We start from the raw sequence: 20,034 nt of genomic DNA on the forward strand, positions 1-20,034 counted from the left end.
ACAAACTGTGTTCTCTCGGCTTTAGTGATTAGTGGGTACATTGTTTCAATCATCTCTTCCTTTGAGTCTTGCTGTTCCTGTGGTTGGTGCAGTCCAGCTGTCCCTTCAATAAGTTTTTTGTTCTTTGTATACAATCTTGTGTGCGTGGTTGAGCCCTGTTGTGGCAGAAATAAATGAATTTCCAGGCACTGTTAGATGAAATCACTCAAGCAGGTTTATTTATATAATGTGCACAGAATATAGAGAGCAGTTCTGAACAGGGAAGCTCCGAATCAAAGCTCTGGTCCTCCAAGTCAACACAGGTGCTTTTATTAAAGATATTGAAATACTGGACCAGAAGGAGGAGTTANTCCAAATTCACCGTCGCTCGTCCAAGATTTTCGCTCACAGTGGCCTGAGCTTCCATAGCTCCTCTTAGCACAGAGACTTCCTGGCTTAGACGCTCCATTCTACCGAGCAGAGCCGAGGCATCAATGCTGCCGAAGCCAACAGGTGGAAGGTCGTCCAGGTAGTGCGAGACAAAACGGGGAATATTCTCACCACGCTCGTTTAACAGCTTCAAGCAGTCCTTCACATTATTTACGTCTTTCTGTGCGCCCTTATGTTTGATGTTACGCTGCTTTGCTGGGCACAGTTCATACAGGAGACGTTTGGACTCTTCAATCCAGTCAGATGAGAAATTGTTTGTAGCCAACAAAACAATGTCATCGTGCGGCAGTGTTTTTATCTTGGCAGAGATAAAATGTAAAAACTCATCTTCCACAATCACTTTACCGCATGTAGTATTGTAGACTTCAGGTTTTATGCGAAAAGAGGCATTGTCAGGACGGTAAATTCCTGCTGTGGCTGCCGCTGCCGCCATTGCCATCATTCATGAGAGGCCAGCGATTGATGCACTAAAATGCAGCAGATCTCATTTGTGAAAGTTTAGTTAAATGTCACTTCGAAATAAAGCTTGAAAAAGGTAAGAAATTAGATTATTTTTTTCATATTTTTCAGAGAATAACTGACAAAGTACGTAATTGGGGTATATTGTGATATATATCGTTATCGTGATATAAAATTATCCATATCGTGATATAGAATTTTTTCCATATCGCCCAGCACTACATCTCAGGGGTTGCATCTTGTAAGAACGCAAGAAACAAATACCTGTACTGACAACATTTTATCTGAGCTCCTCATTAGATGGGTTATGCCAGAAAACACTGTTGGCGCAAACATGATGTCTATACAGTAAAAATAAAGGACCACCGAGAGCACTAAATATCCCACATGCTCTGCATAGACACATACAACATCAAAGATTAATGGATAAATAAGCTATTTTTTATAATAATTTAGCAGTCACGGGTCATAGTTTAACTTTTTTTTAACAGAGTCTTCAACAAAAACAGTAAAACAGATAATGCTGTAAGCAGACAACACAAGTATTAACTAATATAGCTGTGACTCGGGATATTATAAACATTAAAATCTTTTCATTAATTTTTACTATTTTTACTGGTTTTTTTTCTTTTTCTTTTGACCAATTAGACAAGCAAATATTTAAAGTAATGCCCTTCCCTAAGTACCTTCCACTTTATTTTTGAAAGGGTTACTAAGTGGAAGCTGTATAAACATCAATCTTTTTCTTTCCTGTCATGATACACTTGAGGATTCAACCAATATTTGGTATCCTGTCAAACACTAATCCGATTCTGAGCTGTTTAAAATGTTGCTGCATGGATTGTTGCATTGGGGTGGTGGTAGGGGGCTAGATTATGGTAATTCTTTGTTATCAGCCACATGAAGAACTAAGGGGGGACAAAAGACACCACTCAGCCGAACCCCATCCTCATACATACACAGAGAGACACAAACACATGCATAAACTAAGTGCAGCTGGGCAGCTATTCACTGCAGTGAAGTGGAGGCTCTCGTCCCAACAGAAAAGGCCATTCAGACAGATTTGTAGTGAATTGGGCCACACAGCTGCCGTTGGCCAGTGATGATGAGAGGATGCTGCTGTCTGCCAGTTCACTGATTCTTCATCAAGTGAGTGTATTTGTCATAAATAACAGTTTGGATTTTAACTTAAATATTAAAGAAAGTGTGCATCTATTAGTGTTATCTTTTTTTAAATAATTTTAATGTTTTGCTTTCTTATATCTTAAATTTACAAAAAGCCAAAGCTATCAACAGCACACTAGCAGTATGCAGGATAGAATTACACGTGTGGATTGTTTGTTTTCAATTCTTTATTTTGTTTTTATGATAATAAAACAATATTTGGGTTCCTTAACTGAATCAGGAAAAATAACGACCAATGAGACAACGTTGGAGTAATTTAGTCAACCAAATTGAACTAAGGAACACACTAAACCCTAAAATTTGTGCACAATGCTTATGATTTTGTACAATATTTAAGAAAAAAAAAAACTCTTCCTTAAAACACAAGTCTTTTCTTGCCCTCATTTACAACTAAATGTAAATTTTTAATTTTTTTTATTACAATACATTTGACCTGAAATTCGGTCTATTGGATTCGAGAATGTACCAGCAAAGACTTCAAGGCAGACTCAAAACAAAGTCAGCCTGTTCCAAAACATTTCTGTTATTATCTACATTTGGCTTCCCGACGTGGCCTTGAAGGCCAAAGTCTTATCAATTCTCCCTGGAATTTATGTCAACAGAAGCTCGTTGCCCTCTTGCCTGTGAACATCTGTGAATGTGATTCATGGACTTTTCTGCAAACACACACACACACACACACACACACACAAATGCATCGTTTGGAAACAAACATACACATTCTCATACTCATACTCTGCTGTCGCATCTCCCTCACTCACCCCCCCCTTTCTCTATCTTAGTAATTACTACATCGGCTGTTTTAGTGGGCCCTGGTACCATTTAGAAATTTGGTACTGTTTAGTTTAGCTTTATCTTCCTGTACACTTAGTTTAGCTCTGTACATTTAGTCATGCTTAGATCTGTTTAGTTTAGCGACTATTTTTGACTGTCTTAGCTCATGCTTAGAGATGTCTGGTTTTACTTCGGCTGTATAGCGGGCCTGAAGTACTTTTAGATAGTTCGGTACCGTTAGTTTTAGTTTAGTTTAGTTCTGCACATTTAGTCATGCTTAGATCTGTTGGTTTAGCTTAGCTTATTTAGACAATTAGTTATCATTGTATCTTGTACCTGTCATTATCATGTTCTGTAACTTTGTCTGTAATTTTGTTCTTGTGTTGTAAAGCACTTTGAGTTTCCTTGTGCTGAAAAGTGCTATATAAATAAATGTACCTACCTACCTATAAAACAAATTATAAATTCATATTTCAACAGCTACAAAAAACAATGAATTACTTAGATGCTGAACAAAAACTATTTACAGAAAGAGTCAAAGTAAATGAAATAGCCGTTCTCTGAGCATTCAGAAACACTGATTATTGTTTAAAATTATGTTTTTAAAATAGAAAGGTCATATTAAAACATCTGTTTGCACGAATAACGTTAACATTATAGCAGACAACACTGATAGTTAGGTACTGTAGCTTCAATTTCAGCAATGCTGGAATAGTTTTCAATTTGGCTAGCCAATCACATCTACTTTCATTACTGAACTGTTCCTATACATAGGCCTGTTGCGATAAATCAATTAATTGCACAAAAAAAAAAATGAGGTCGATAAGTTTCATTTATTGGCGTTATCATTCCTTTGTGTCTCTCTCTCTTTCTACTGAAGACACTGGAAGACAAAAGGCTCTCAGCTCCGATGCTCTTCACCGACCCCCTCCCTTTCTCTTAGCTTAAGGGGGTGTGGCCTATCACGTCAGGTAGCCAGCCGAGGCACCTCGGCTTGAAGCTAAAGTTAGCAAGCTAAAGAAACGCTGTTTGATATTGGGGAAAAAAACAAAATGGAACTAAAATGGAATTGGTTTCAAGCTCGAAGTAACAGCAGCGGTGTGGGAGCATTTCGGATTCAAACCAAATGGCCGAGGCAAACCGCTGAACCTTTGTGAGCCGGTATAACGCATTTGCTCTTCTGTCGCCTTGTTACTTTTTGAAGGGCAGTTTAGTTTACAGACTTAATAATCCATACTGTTTTGGTTGAATGTAGGTTTTATTTATGTTTTTTTTTTTTTTAGTTTTTATTCAAGTGCATTTTTTGTTAACAGAGACTGAGAGTCCATTTTATTTTTTGTTTTCGGTTGTATTGTTTATTTTGTGTTCCAGTTCCAGTGTTAAGTGTTCTTTTGAAAGTAAAGTTTATTAATCTTTGAGAGGATGTATTTGCACTATTATGTTATTATCATTACATTAGCTTAAAACGGCCTTGAAACGATATTATTGTTCATCGCAATAATTTCTGAGACAATTAATCGTCCAGCAAAATTTGTTATCGTGACAGGCCTACCTATAGGTAGGCCTGTCACGATAACAAATTTTGCTGGACAAAGTTCCCATGTGATGTCACACTTCTGGACACTGCCCCTTTCATCGCTATTGCTATAGGTAAGTGGTTCAGCCACGGCAGAGGAGACATTGTTTTCAGTCGCTGACCATCGTCGCAATGGTTGCTTCATGTTGGGTTAATGGATGTCCTAACTGTGCAGACGATTCTGCAAAGCGTAGTTTTCACAACATTCAGAAAAACAGGAAACACAAAGAACCCCAAACGGAGGAGTTGAGTGCAGAACATCGGCGAGTCCGGTTGGCATACATCAACTGCAAGGATCAGCCTTCGAAGACGACTAGAATCTGCTCGGACCACTTTTATTCCCATAAAACATTTTTTTAAAAAAAAGGTTCTGTTTAGTAATGTTAGGGTATAACTGTGTGTACTAGAATTACTGTTTTCATAGATGTCTTAACTTTAACTGTAGATAACTCAGCTATGATATGTGCTAAACCCCAAAGCTAACATTACAGATCCATTTGTTTTTTTTTGTAACTGTTTTCTTTTAAAATACGGTTTCAGGAATATAGTGTTGGAATCCCATGTTTGTACAGAAGATTAGCCATGCAAAATTGATAATGTTGGTGCTAGTGCTTTCTACATTTGAAGCAATTGTTCTGTTTGAATTTTTATTACTTACCCTGCCAGTCACCAGAACTTTGTCATTAACATTGAGAGTTCGGACATCCTTCACAAATCTATTAAAGCACTGATTGTTTGAATCCATTGCTTTCAGGCCACATAGCTCCTTCAGGATGTAGGCACTCTTCGTGTACACTAAATAATTCACAATGTCATAGTACGAGATGAGCGGCAAATTGTTGGGCTCATCCAACATTTTCTCTTTTTTTCATGTCATACGGGTCAGTCCCTACAGTAGCCATCTTCTGAATATATCTTTCCCCCAAACATTGGTCAAGCGTAGTTAGTTAGTTTAGTTCAAAGCCTTTGCTGTCTAGCAATTGCCTACCATGGTGAAAATACCTCTTCCGGTGCATCGCGTTTCCACCCGCCAGTCTGCTCCGTAGCAGAGGAACGCCTCCTTGTGTTGGTGGGAGGGGGGAGGCGGGGTCCAAAGCCACACCGCGCGCTACCGCATTTGTGTAAACAACGGAAGAGCTTTGGACAATTTTGGCCCTGTGTTGTTGCTGTTTTTTGAGCTTCTGGGGATTTTCCTGAGACTTCAGGAAGAGAGGCGCAGTAAAGGAAAAGCTCTGGATGCCGCGATTGTTGCACGGAGCTGGACAGCTGTTATCCACCGGACATTTTAGGCTTTACAGTGCCTGGGGGACAAACATTGCAGGGTAAGCTAACGCTGTTGTTTATAGTCCTATTACTTCGCTACTGTTCCAAAATTGTATATCAGTGTTTTCTTCGCTCTTCTTACGCTTCCATCTGACAACACCAATGAGTGAATAGGAGCTAGCTTGCGTAACCCACGAAAGCAGGGCCGGCCCGGTTGGAACCTGCTTCGAAGCAGGGCCAAAAATTGCCAAGGCTGGCCTCAAAAAAGGCCCGTGGAAACGCTCGCAAAGCGAGCCGAGTAGAGTGGAGCCAGGACCTTTAGAGCCAATGGAAAAGGGGCATATGTATTGAGCCAAGAAAGCACCTACTCTAAAGCAGGAGCTAAAAAACTCAAGAAACATAATTATAAGGACTACAAATGACAACAATACTGTCAGTTTGCAAATAAATGAACAAAAAAAAATAAAGATCTTTGATATACTGTGAACTGACCCCTTGTGAGAAAACACCATAAGACACTCATTTCCCCTATTTTGCCACCTATTATGAACAATTTGGGCAGGTTACATGCTGACCACGAGAGTTTTACTTTACACATGCTATGAACTAGAGACCATTAACTTACATCAAAGAGACTAACAAAAAGACTTATTACTATTGGGGAACTACAGATAGAACCTGACCATTCATTCCTACTTCAAAGCTGCTCACAATATGTTTTTATGCCACATGATAACTAGATAGTCCTCCTTTCCAGCTACCACTTTAATGAGTTAAAGTTGAGGGCCAGACAGCCAGGTCAGAGACTGACGTGATAAATTGAAGAAACTGATTGTATCAGATAGATTCAGGACTAAATGTCAACAGAGACAATAGTAGATGTGACCTTTACTGAAGAGGGGACAGTCGGCAAACTGCTGGCCTGACTGGAATGATAAAAAACACACACTGAGCCAACCGTGTGACCATGTGCACATTCAGGCCTATAAAAACCCTCATAAAAGCACTGTCTTAAACACCAATACACATTACACCATATGAAATGTAGCTGATTTCTTTTTAGTTTATTTTTTCTTCTCCAAATTTTTTTATTTTTTTTCTGTGTGAACGTTTTTATTTTTTGTAAATCTCATGTTTTTATGATCTAACCACTTTGTGTTTTGACCTAAAACATATCTTGTTATGTGGTAAATTAATAAAAAATTAACAATTTGATTAGATATGCTCCAATTCTGGTTTTGTGGGATTATACTATTTTTTAATACTTGTACAACTCTGACTTGGCAATTTTTCTGATACAAACTTCTCTCACAGAACTACAATATATGATAAAATAAATGGTAAATGGCTTGCACTTATATAGCGCTTTATCTAGTCCAAGGACCCCAAAGCGCTTTACACTACAATCATTCACCCATTCATCCACACATTCACACACTGATGGTGGTAAGCTACAATGTAGCCATAGCTGCCCTGGGGCGGGCTGACAGAAGTGAGGCTGCCATCACACCGGCGCCACCGAGCCCTCTGACCACCACCAGTACTAAATATATACTACTAAATATTACAGAACACAAAATAATTATCCATCCATTTTCTTTACTAATTTTTCCTTGCAGGTTGTAGGGAGTTTGTGCCCAACTCCAGTGGTCACTTGGTGAGAGGTGGGGTACACACTAAACTGGACACCAGTCCATCAACAGGACACCTGTCAAATAGGGGGTGACTATTACAATTAAAAAGCAAAAACAAAATGCACTTATATTAGTCAGTGAAATAAATTTTAGTTGAATTTTATCTGCTGGCTGTAAACAGGCAGCTGCTATTTAGTGAAGCAGTTTGGAGTTTGGAATGTTTGCTGTATAAATAATCCTTTAATGTTGGAATTTCTCGACATTATCTGAAGTTAGTGCTGTCAGCCTCAGGGTTTTATTAGGGATTTTTTTCCCTAAATTTCTGCTTAAACTTAACATTTGAATTATCTGTTCACACTAAAATGTTGAAAATAAAAAGAATTTCATTTAAATAAATAAAGATTAGACTGAGGGATTTGAACAAACAAAAAACAAACAGAAAAATAATTACAATACATCAGCTTTATATGACAGATTACAGCTCCTTAATATTTTTATTTGTGTACCATATTACACATTTTTTTCCATACATGGTTGTTTTAAAGTCCAAAGTAATATGAAATAATGTTAGATGTTTTAGTTTTTCATTCATTTGACTGAAACCATCTTTGTTTCTGCTGTTAACAATCAATAAAAACATTAAGACAAGAAGACACGTCAGGTGTGACAAAGAAAGAAGAAGCGGAATGACAGCTGATCCACAGTAAAGAAAGATTTTCTTATTTTAGTAAAACAAAGACAAATTGATCACTATGCTGATAATTTAGCTAACGTTTTTTATTAGCATTACTGTTATACTGCTAACAGCAACAACGGTTTCTGTGCGTTCCTCAGCTGAGGTTTTCCCATCTCATCTGGCAGCTAACATCCTAATCTACTAATCAGTAAAAACTTTCCCAATGAGTGGAGCTACAAGGCAGCTTGCCTGTGATGCGTTAACTGACTGGTGACCAGCCAGTCACCAATCAAGGCCGGTCCGGCTGAACATTAGTTGTGCTGGTCGCAAGGAGATTCCTCAGTGCATCTTTAAATTGAATAGTGTAAATAATAACAATTATTATTATTATTATTATTAAGAAATTATACAAAACGTGTTTAGTTAAACAGAACATTTATTATATTCATTACGTCTTCATTAAGACGTTTCAAAATCTGTCTGCAAGTCATTTATTTAAGTTTTTCACATTTCATATGAAACAGCTCATTCCTTTGTAAAATAAAAGTGTTTCACATATGAACCAAACATTCCCATTATATTTCATAACTATAACATTAAATATAGTGTAAAACTATAATATTGACTCATAATTGTGTTCAGTTTGACTCACTGTTGATGATAAGGATCAGGATGCTGCTGTCTCTTTCATTTGTTGTTTTGCTGACAACAAATTTGAATTCAGCTGCCCAGCTTTCAGTTGCTTCAACACACAAGATTAACAGGCTTTGACTGAGACTACAATCATGCTCTAGCAACATTTCTCCTAAAACAGGCAAAGTTTTATTCATTTTTTTTATATTGGAATATCTTATTCTGCACAGCTACAAAGTCCTTACTAAACTGACAGTGTATTGTACCTAGAAACAGTAGACACAGGACCACAAACAGGAAGTTGAAACCACAAAGACATATGCTATAATGCCGTATAGGTTGGCTGCAGTACAATTTCTAAACACCGCCCCTTCCTGAAAATGAATGTGACATTGGGGCGTTTTCTTGACTATAAAGTGTAGACACACTTCAGATCATTTTGTTCAGGTGCTGATTTTTGTTGATTCACACAGCTCTTATCATACTGCTTTATGTTCAAATATGCATCTTTTAAATACATTTAGTCATTTGAGCTTAATAGCCTGTTAGAAAGTTGGGACTGTGTGTGGGTGGGGCATTTGTATCAATGGCACTGAGGCAGCAAAAATACAACATAACAGCTCCCCCAAAAAAATTGGCATTTTGGCTTTAGTTTGAAATAGAAGTTATGGAGCCAATTGGGCCATCTTTATTTATGGTTACAATGTTTTCATGAGAATGAGTTTACTGTTAACATTGAGTTTAAGTTAACATTGGCTTTCTTACTCTCTATTGTGATCTTTCAGTTCCTCACAATTCAATTATGATTTAGAGGGCTACAAAGAACAATGATCATCAATGATTTCAATTATTTTGATGTTCCTCAACACATTATTAAATGGCTTGCATGGCTTGCACTTATATAGCGCTTTATCTAGTCCAAGGACCCCAAAGCGCTTTACACTACAATCATTCACCCATTCATCNAAGTGAGGCTGCCATCACACCGGCGCCACCGAGCCCTCTGACCACCACCAGTAGGCAAGGCGGGTGAAGTGTCTTGCCCAAGGACACAACGGCTGAGACAGCCGGAGCGGGGGCTTGAACCAGCAACCCTCCGATTACAGGACAAACCCCTACCTCCTGAGCCACTGCCGCCCACATTTTGGTTTTAACATTACCAAAATCGATTTTTGACATTTGAAAATCAACCCTGATTACTGCCGTTCATTTTGAATGTCACTGTAAAGTTAGATTGTTAAAACAACCTGATTCATTAGATAATATCTACATATTACCAAACTCTGGTATGTTAAATTTCAATTTGAACATCAAATTCCATGATTCTGCATGCATTTACTACATGGCAAAAAGAGGCCATACACAGAGATCAGTCCCTCCTAACCTCAAAAGACTTCAAATGAGAATTTTCCTTTACACTTTAATTTATTATAATTTTTCTACAGCTAAATACTTTTAAAAAGGCATCTCCTCTACTGCAGACATACCAGCTTTAGAAAAAAGTCAGATAACTTTAAGATGACAAACTCTAAAAACTAAATGCCATATTAGAATACCAGCACCTCAGACCACAACAGAGTAAAACCTCTCCTTCAGCTTAACAGTATGTCAGAACTCAAATCAGACAGAAATTGACTAGTCTTATCTTTGTGTGTCTTATTTAGTTTAAAAACCTTTTTGAATAAGAACACTCTGGAGGGTCACCTCCACCTGAACACTAATGAGCACTAACGTGCCAACAGGGGCAGACCTACTGCCACGAAGTGCAAAAGATAAACTCTCAGGAAAAGTGACGTTTTTCACTATATTTAAGATTCTTTTATTCGTTTTTAAAAGTTTACATGGTCTTGCCCCATCTTACCTCTCTGAGCTGCTTCACCCATACTCTCCCGCTCATTGCCTTAGGTCAGCTGATCAGCTGCTCCTGGAGGTACCAAAGGTCTAAACTGAGGCTTGAGGTGACAAAGCTTTTGTGTTGCCGCTCCCAAATTTGCCGTTACATATTAGACATGCCCCTTTATTGTCCACTTTTAAAACTCTTTTTAGAACACATTTTTATTCTTTGGCTTTGAACATGTTAAGACTTTTGCTCTTATATTGTTGTTTTTTGTCTTCTTCATGTTTGAGTATGTATTGATTTTTATCTGTGCAGTACTTTTGTTTTAAATTGCTTTATAAATTAAGTAGTAATAGTAGTATATTTTAATATAACTGTCAGTAGAGACATGAAACCAAAACAAAATTATTTAATAAGACAAGAAAATATTATCTAAAACAGAATAGTACGGCTTTGTTTTTTAAATTTATTTTGAAAAAGACTTTTTGCAACACTTTTTTTCCTATTAGCTCAATGACTGCCATGAACTTATTAGTGGTTTTGAAATACTTTGTGTATGGGTGTTGTAGGGACAGAGCATTGTTAATCAGTAGGTAAAAATCAGCTCTTTATCAAGAAATATATAGAGGTAAATCTCTCTTGGGGTGGGGACATTTATTTAGGTACAACCTTAGATTTTACAGTGTTTCAAGGAAGACAGAGCTGAACTTTAATATGAAAAATTTGTAAAATGAAAGTAATGCTCTTTTGGAATAATACCAAACACCTAAATTTTAAAAATGCTAGGAGTTAAAACTTCAACCAATGAACAAAATCAGTTATAACATATTCTAATTCAAACAATGTGTCTTAAAAACAGGCAGCTATTGGCATAAGCCTCATACTCTTATATAGCAGACCCTCCAGGATTTCGCGATGTTGCGATCACAACTATCAACGCAAAATCAAGCAAACCCCGCAAAATAGCAACTTTTTGCAACTTTGCCCAAAACACCGCAACTTTCCTGAAACTTTAACCCAATAACCCCAAATAACTCACGAAGAAGACATGCAACGTGACGTCACATCCTGTTAACATCAGAATGCCGGGAGCATGGAGGAGCAGCGACCGAAGCGAAAATGTGCGCTAATGCTCAGGGCTCTCAAGTTTTGATCTGAGCTTGGAGTGAGATTTTGAGCTGCTAGAAGTTGTTAGATGACGTCATCACCTAATTTGCATATTTGGTGATATTGATCAGGCTGTAGGAGAGAAGAATATCAATGGTGGCAAGACAAAAATTTAGTAAAAACACTCAAAGTATGTTTAGAACTACAAATTAACTTTATGAAATAATTTTATAACTTTATTGCTTTGCCTGATCCCACACTACATAAATTAATTTGTTAGAATATCAAATTCAACCAAAAGACAGTTTTGTGTCGTGGAATTGCCAGCTCTACATTCAACACTCCTCTTTTATCCAGGGCTGGAACCACAGGGATTTATATTAGCACTACAGAGTCAGTGAAAAAACAATATATTTATTTGTCCCGCTTTGCAATCCGGGACGGGATCAGCGGAAGCTTTGCACACGAATGATTTCATTTGCAAAGTGGACATGCAGGGGTGCAACTACCTACTTTCTGAGGGGTATGTAGACACATTACCCCCCTTTTTTTTCTTTTACCTGTTTACGTGAATACATTTCTTTTATTCATGGACATATAACATATAATACCTGATATGGGGTATGGCCCGTCAGAACATCTCTGTGGGTCATTCTCAACCAGTCTAAATGAGTCAATGAGTCCCCCACTTCCTGTGGTGAACGCCATTCAAGTGGATCTTCTGAGTAAGGTCATGCCTATATCTTTATCTTTCTGCCTCTTCAGTTTTCTGCCTCTCCATCTTTATCTCTCTGTCATCAGATGACAACACGACTCACACAAAAACAATCGCGCGTGCTCGAGGGGGCACGCAGAAGCGCCACTGTGGACATAGAGTGGAGCGGGTCTCCTCTCTGCTGTGAGATTGACAGCTGTCAGTGCTTGGACTGGGCGGGGCTTACGGTACGCTGCAGAATGAGTGCTTTCTCACATTTAGCTGCCAAAGTCACTAGATTTGTCGCTTTAAAAAAATGCTAGAGGAATCTGAAAACTCGCTAAATATAGCGTTAAAGTGACAAAAAGGCCATGTGCGTGTGTGTTTTTTTGCGTGAGAAATACAAAGTTTGGCGTGTGCACTTCACGAAATGCGTGTGTCTCACGGTCAATGCGTGAGACTTGAGAGCCCTGCTAATGCTTCACATTTGCCCACAAAGATTTCAGCAAAGGACCGCGCAAAACACCGCAGTGAAGTTAGTTCCTGTTTCGGGTCAGCCGTGAGCTAGACGCCGCTAACTCCGCGGAGCGCAAATATCCAATATCCAACTTAAAACTAATTTCACAGCATTTTGGGAGTATCTCAGAATGACTCATGTGGAAAACAATGAATGACTGGGCTGCCAAGCAGATTCCACCTGAGTCTGTCTGTTGACCTTTCAGCAGTAGTGGCTGGTAATGTCATCTGTCTGTTTGAAGAACGATATAAATAGAATTTAGACATTATTAAAAGTGCCAATGCATAAGCAGTGAAGCATCTTTATTGCTATTCATTCATTAGTCTTTTGTTTCAGATATAACTTTCAATGTGCTACTCTTCCCTAACTTTGGACAGCCCAGACAAAAAAATACATCCCAACGTATGGCACAATCAGGAATACTGTGCAATGACTTGTAGTGGCTGTACACTGAATAATGTAGACCATGTTTACATGAAATTTCTATATACACAACACTAGTATTTTAGTGAAACGAGTAGAAAAAAGGAAGAAAAAAATGTTTGAGGCTTTATAGCTCAGGCATACTTCATAGTAGACAACATTTTGTGTCTAAACAAGTCACCCAGAATTGGGCTTTACATGACTAAAGTGGCATTTTTAATACAATCCAAGCTAAATCTTCTGAATCTGAATCTTCTGAGACCTATCTGAAGTGAGTTTTTAATGTCAAGAAAACATTGCAATGGAAAAAACCTTTCCCAAATTTTGTGTGCCGATTAAGTACAACATTTTACGTTTCAAATTTACAAATGGCATAAAAATAAAAAACGAAAGTAATTTAATGTTGTGAATACTAGTCTTCCTGTCTGTAGCCATTTTTTATTTAAGATAGTAAAAAAAATATTGATTGTGTTTGATAAATGTGCCAAAAAAATAAAAATAAAAAATAAAAGTTATAGAAAGTATTATGAATCTGGTTTAAAATAGAGCAATGCACATTTTTGTAAGATGTGAAATTTTAAACTGAAGGATTATGTGAACTGTTTTGTTTTTGAAACAATGAGGAATTCAATAAAGAATATTTTTAAATTTTTGTCTTTGTTGGTTATGTAGATTTTTGGAAACTGGCCCACATGAGGTAAAACACTGTTTGTTATGAGGGGCTTCATTAAGTCTGAGGTTCTGGGTGTGTTTTAATGATAAGATGGGTCAGCTGGATGTGGACAGAATTAGGTCTAACTGTGAGAGCAAGAGGCTACCAAATGTGTTTTTCAGCTCTTTGTGTTAGATATAGTAGATAGAAGTGAACTTTTGCTTCAGTTCATTTCTTTTTGGGTTATTTACTGTGAAGGTCTGTGAAGTGATTGTTGTATTTAAAATAAATAAACTAAGATAAATTAACTAAAATTACTCATTTATTAGGGAAAGCTGCTTTGACTGAAATAAAATGGGTTCATTTTAACTCAAAGCAACAGCAAAAGCAAGGAAATAAGAGGAGACAGAATTATTTATTTTCTTTACTTTTGATTAATTTTAATAACCTCGGAGAGCAAAAGTAAACAGTGAAAACAGCACACAAGGCATCAGCGCAAGATAAATACAAAGCTTAATCTAGCTCTGCTCAACAAGGCTCTATGTAAACACATATCAGCAACAGCTGGTGTATCTCCCTCACACACACACATGCGCGCATACACACACACACAACTAAAACATTAGGAAACCAGCTACTACACACACACAAACACCAAACACAGACAAAAACTCTGAATCAGCAGGCCTTGTCCCACACACTGGGCAAACTGTCCACTTCATGGATATCAATGCACAATGTACAGAAGCACCTGCTGTACACAATCTAAAGGCCATTTGCAAAGTAAAAGATCAGAAATAACTGCCTGAAAATCTCTTACAACACACAGCCTGTCAGCTGCAGATTAAAAAATTAAAACACAGTACTTACCCTCCATTCCACTGAACCATTGGCCAGAGCTACCAACAGGGGCAAGAAAAGAATCAAAGCTAAAGTCAAATTGTGCCTGTCTTTGTCACTAGAAATGAAAACTGCATACTTCCACCAGCATACAACACCTAGACAGAAGATATTATAGAGCACATTTAATGGTGAGGGCCTCTGGTTATGTCTCGTTTTCTTCTTCTTAACTCTCTCTTATTAACTGGCTGTGTGTGTGTGTGGGTGCGTGTGTGTGTGTATGTGAGTGAGTGTGTGTGTGTGTGTATGTGAGTGAGTGAGTGAGTGAGTGAGAGACAGTGGGATAGTTCAATTGTATGTCGGTGCTGTCCCTCTCTCCCTCTAATAACCCAGTAGAATACATACAGTGGGGGTGGTCTGTAGATACCAGTCCAGCCAATCAATAACAAGGATTTTAATGAAGTGGAGTGGGGGTGGGGCACATCTTAGTCTCTTCCCACAAAGGTAACCATGACAACCTCTAAATGACCTCAAGGAAAAATACATGAGTGCAGATTTACGGATACAGAAAATTTTTTAGAGAAAAATGTTAGAGATATTTCTACTTATCACAACTAAACCTAGTTTAAGTACTGATATTGCTCCACATATTTTACTCCATGCTTTTATTAATACAGCCACTGATCAGGATCAGAGAAAATGAAGGGTTAAATAGTTTGCTCTGCAGCTCTCAAAAGCACTTACAGGGGGAGTATAAAGCATTATTATTTGATTGCAGCCAACAATAAAAATGCCATTTGATCAATTTATCAGATCTAATGCCCCTCTGGAATTAAGACACTTCCTTTCTTTATTCTATGACAATGGAGTTGAGCAATGATGAAGGCTCAGGGAAATTAAAAGGCTGAAAAGATTAGCTGGAGTTCTACGTCTTTGTTCCAACACAATGATGACAAATACAATGATTTCATCCCTGTGATGCTGCCAAACTGATTCAATTATCACTGTGCTTCCTTTAACATTCACCAACAAGAGTCATTGTGTAGTGGCTTTAACCAACTGCACCAAACTCCTGTTTAAAAAGGCACAAGCACCAATATTACCCAGTAGTGAGATAAAGCTATTATAACCCTAAAATAGTCTTTATAAAAAGTTGAAGGGTACTAACACAGCTATTCTCCAAAATTCCTACATAGGCCTGCATCAACTTTCTTATCTGAAGCTCAACAGTAATCTGGAACTTACTTTTGTAATAAACCTAAAATGACAAAATGCTAATGTTTTGATGTATAAACATAGACCCAAACTACAAAAACTACACAGACCACCACAATGCATGTGTTTGTTTTGGTCACAGATTTCCATGCATGTTCAATACACTACTTGGTAGAAAACAAACAAGAAATATCAAAACTATATCTTAACCAGGAGCTTGACAAAATATTGAGCAAAAATGAAAAATATTACATTCAGACAGCATTGCTTTGCAGATTTATGATAACCTTTTGATGTCTTACTCTATTCACATTTAATCCCAAGTAAGTGCTAGAAATAGGCAGCAGGTAGAAAGTAGCCAAATGTTTTCTTACAATTACCCTGTCAACTACTTGGAACTTTATACACTAATCTTAGAAAGCACACAAGTCATTGGACGGTTATCATTTCTACTTTTGTGGCATCAAAGGACTCTCCCGTTTGTTTAGCGAAAACTATGGAGGGTGTCTGGCGAGCTTCTTGAACTGTGGGTGCGCCTCGATAAGAATGGATTTGTCATCAGTGCCCCCTGCACCTGTAAAGCCGGGTAATAAGACAGTAGAGCTATTTGTGTTTGCGAGTTTTCACTGATGATGCTGTTTCTGTTATATTACTCAACATGCTCCAGTACAGGCGAGGTGGGTGGAGTCTACGAGCTCGATTGCCACATAGCTATTAATGGGTGCTGTTGATACTGTGTAGGGCTTACTCATCAAGTTACCACTTAAAGTAAACAGAATTATTTAAAAAGAAGTAGAAAAAAATACATACACACACACACACACACACACCAGTAGTGAAATACAGGCTACATGAGATTGTGATCTGAAGGCTCCCACAGTTTTACAAGTCATTTGTTTCTGTGCTGAACAGCTCTCTGCCAGCTCAATTTTGGCTCTTTTTCTTTAAGAAATCCATACAAATTAATGTCAATTTGTAACAAACCTTTGTGTACATTCATGTGCACAACAACTTGTCTGCATTTTGATTGTTAGCTTTCATTTGACAGATGAGTTTTTTATGTTACCCATTCTGCTTCAGTACAACATTGGGGTCTTTGGACTATCACTGGGAATCCGTGACAGCACAGTGTGTGGTGGTGATGTCACGCTGCAGGGAGAACTGAGATCAAAATCACACATCTGTGTCTGTCACTCCCTGGCAGCACCCTTAAAGCAAAACACAGGCAGAAACACAGACTAGAAAGTAAGCCTCAAAAGGGGCAAAAACATTTGGTCATCACACACATAACTGTGTCTACAATAATTTATGTAGGAGTTAAAGTTAAAATGACAACTTAGAAACTCCAAAATACCTGTTTTAATTGAGAAATTGTATTAGAAGTGTTAAGACTGTGGAAATAAGTGTTTCCAAGTGTAACATCATCTTACTTGAACTTTAACATTCTGAGATAAAATCTTTAAATTCATAAAACGAACAATGATTGTGCAAAGAAGTGTAAAATACATCAGTTCAGACACTAAGTCCAACATCTCCTGACCTGTTTAAACTTTCAGTGATGTTTCTAATGGGAAAAATGCCCAAGTTACAGGACTACAAAGAGGGCTGGGTTTTCTCATTTGTTTCTTTAAAATCCCATTGCTCAAGTAGAAAATTTTCAAATTTTCTGCAAATTTCGTCCACACTACATGACATACTGCTACCAAAGTCAAAACACACTATTCCTGACAAAGCCGCTTATTTTGATGCCATTTTTGTAGGTTTTTCCAAAGCTGCTGGAGGAGTAGTGAATGAAAAATCATGACGAAAATAGAAGAACACCAGGTAAATAGTAATAAGGATGCTTTAACAAACTATGCAGCATCAACAGTTTGTTAGAGCTAATTTTTTTGTTTTCTTTCTCAAAAGAGCCAATTCAATCTCAGCAAAGTGGTAATTGAACTCATCTTTCCCAGAAGTCATTGTGCAACAGCACATTATTTCAAATTCAAACCAAGTTTTCTTTCTTATAAAGTTCCTGCTCTTTCTTTGACATAGTATCTGAGCTTACAGTGGGATATTTCTGAATCGGTTGGGTGTTGAACCAGTGACACAGGTCATGATCAAAGAGAATACATTAGTGACTTTCAAAGGACAAGGGACAAAGTGCTTTACTCTAGAACCTTTATCTATATTAAGCCTCATTTTTGGCTTACTCAACCTCCAGCTCTATGAGATAAAGAGACAAAAATAGCAGAAGTCAGCAGTTACCACAGAAACCCAAGCACTCTGGTGGTTGCAGTTCTTACAAGGGTTTCCACAGCAACAGAGACAGCTGGTTGCCATCAGAAAGCTTTCATCAAATGGCCATCTTCAGTAAGCACCTAATTGTATTCTTGTGCACCAGCAGGGGAACAAATACAAGACTAAATACAGGGTTGCCTGCCTTCAGAGACCATTAACAGTTCATCACTGAGATGAAATATGTGATCTTGAATGGAAATAGATAACACCAAGAATTCATCTTCTAATAAAATCCCCACTATCACCAATGATTAAGTCCATGATGTCGCAGTGATAGGAATAAGGCTTAATAAGGCTAATGCAAAACAATCCTCTGACAAGCTTAACATTTTCCAGTTGTATTTCCCTTGGTTTAAATAACTATATTTAGTGGAGACCTGTAAAAAAACTATGTGCCCAGCTTCCCTGAAATTTTTTATGGACTCCAAGGTAAAAGTAAGGTTAATAATGATATTACTATAGGTTAGGAAACAACAGGGGAAAAGTACAGATAAACTGAAAAAGGCTTCTTTACAGCCAAAAAAAGAGGAGAAGTTTTAGCTTCTGCCCCACAGAAAAACAGTGGTAGAGGCTTCTGACCCTAAATGATGTCAGAGTGCAGGGTTTTTGATGTCTTTGATGTTTTTCTCTTTCTTACTGTTTATTCATTGTCACGTGCTGTTTTTAAATTATGTAAAGCACCTTGAAATGCCTTGCTGCTGAAATGTGCTATACAAATAAAATTTGATTGATTGATTGATTTAAATTAACTAACCTTTCTGATTATTAAACAAATGCTGAGCAACAACCCAATCAGTCTTTAATACTGTATATTACAGTTTTTATTAATTCATGTATATTGTACATTTGTAATGGTGAAATTATCACATTAGGTATCCTGTTTTACATGTAATTTTAAAGATTATTTAAGGATCCTCACTTGCTCTTTCATGACCCAAAATTAGAGAATAAAATAAAATCTGAAAAGCCAAAAAGAGTGAACATTGCAGGAACTTCTCTTTAAAGTCTGATTTATGAAGTGCTGAGAGAAATTGTTAGCTAGCTAAACAAACAAATAAATAAATGCTCAACAGTCCTCAGATAGCATGTTAATCATTGAAGTTCATGACAGAACAGTTGACAAAGACCAAACAAGTTCTGTTTTTTGGTAGAAGTCTTGAAAAAATGCTTTAGTTTTAGATTTGCAAAGCTGCATCTGAACAACCACAAAACTTCAGGAAAAAAAAAGTCCTTTAGAACAAAAAGACCAAAGTGGAGAAATTTTATTATAATGCACAGAACAATGTTTGCAGAAAACCCATTCACAAGACATCAACAGAAACACCCCATACCAACAGTCAGCATAGGGGTGGAGGGCTGATGATTGGGGCTTGTTTTTGCAGCCACCGAATCTGGGCACTGTGCAGGTATTGAGTTCAAATAATTATAAAAATAACTATGACAAAGCATCCAAAAGGCAAATGTCAGGCCATCTGTCTCTGACATGAGACTCTGGGCTGAAATAAGCTCATGCAACAGAACAAATATCTGAAATACAGCAGCAAATCTACAACAGAAAATAAAAAACATTAAGCTGTTGCAATGACCAGGAAAAATAAACCATCTTCTACCCAAATAAAAAACTGAGATGGGACCTCAGGTGTGTAAATGAACACTTGCACTTCAGTGAACTGAAGCAACACTGGAGCAAATAGTGTGCTAAAGTTCCTCCATACCAATATCAGTCTCCAATGATTAATCACAATATTTAATCACTCCTGATAACTTCATGGATTCATCAGAAATATGCTAGCTGACTGAACATATATCCCATACAGTACTGCAGTCAAATAAAACT

General features: G+C 37.5%; 1 protein-coding gene across 8 annotated transcripts in view; it reads right to left on the minus strand.

Moving 5' to 3' along the window:
* Window positions 1–20,034, minus strand: part of LOC108251676 (suppressor of tumorigenicity 7 protein homolog) — a 113,631-nt gene that overhangs the window by 48,789 nt on the left and 44,808 nt on the right. Inside the window, exons 1-2 of one of the 8 annotated variants that reach the window (XM_037978400.1) lie at window positions 14,858–15,082; window positions 14,730–14,758 (exon numbers count right to left, since the gene is read on the minus strand). The exons of 6 other annotated variants lie outside the window; for them this stretch is intronic. In XM_037978400.1, coding sequence (XP_037834328.1) covers window positions 14,730–14,736 — 7 coding nt within the window. In that variant the 5' untranslated portion in view covers window positions 14,737–14,758; window positions 14,858–15,082. Of the gene's footprint in view, window positions 1–14,729; window positions 15,083–20,034 lie in introns of those variants that run through there. One more of the 8 variants, XM_037978399.1, reaches the window with a different exon arrangement.

The sequence above is a fragment of the Kryptolebias marmoratus genome, linkage group LG11 (genome assembly GCF_001649575.2).
Source record: "Kryptolebias marmoratus isolate JLee-2015 linkage group LG11, ASM164957v2, whole genome shotgun sequence".
In the NCBI taxonomy this organism is placed as follows: domain Eukaryota; kingdom Metazoa; phylum Chordata; class Actinopteri; order Cyprinodontiformes; family Rivulidae; genus Kryptolebias; species Kryptolebias marmoratus.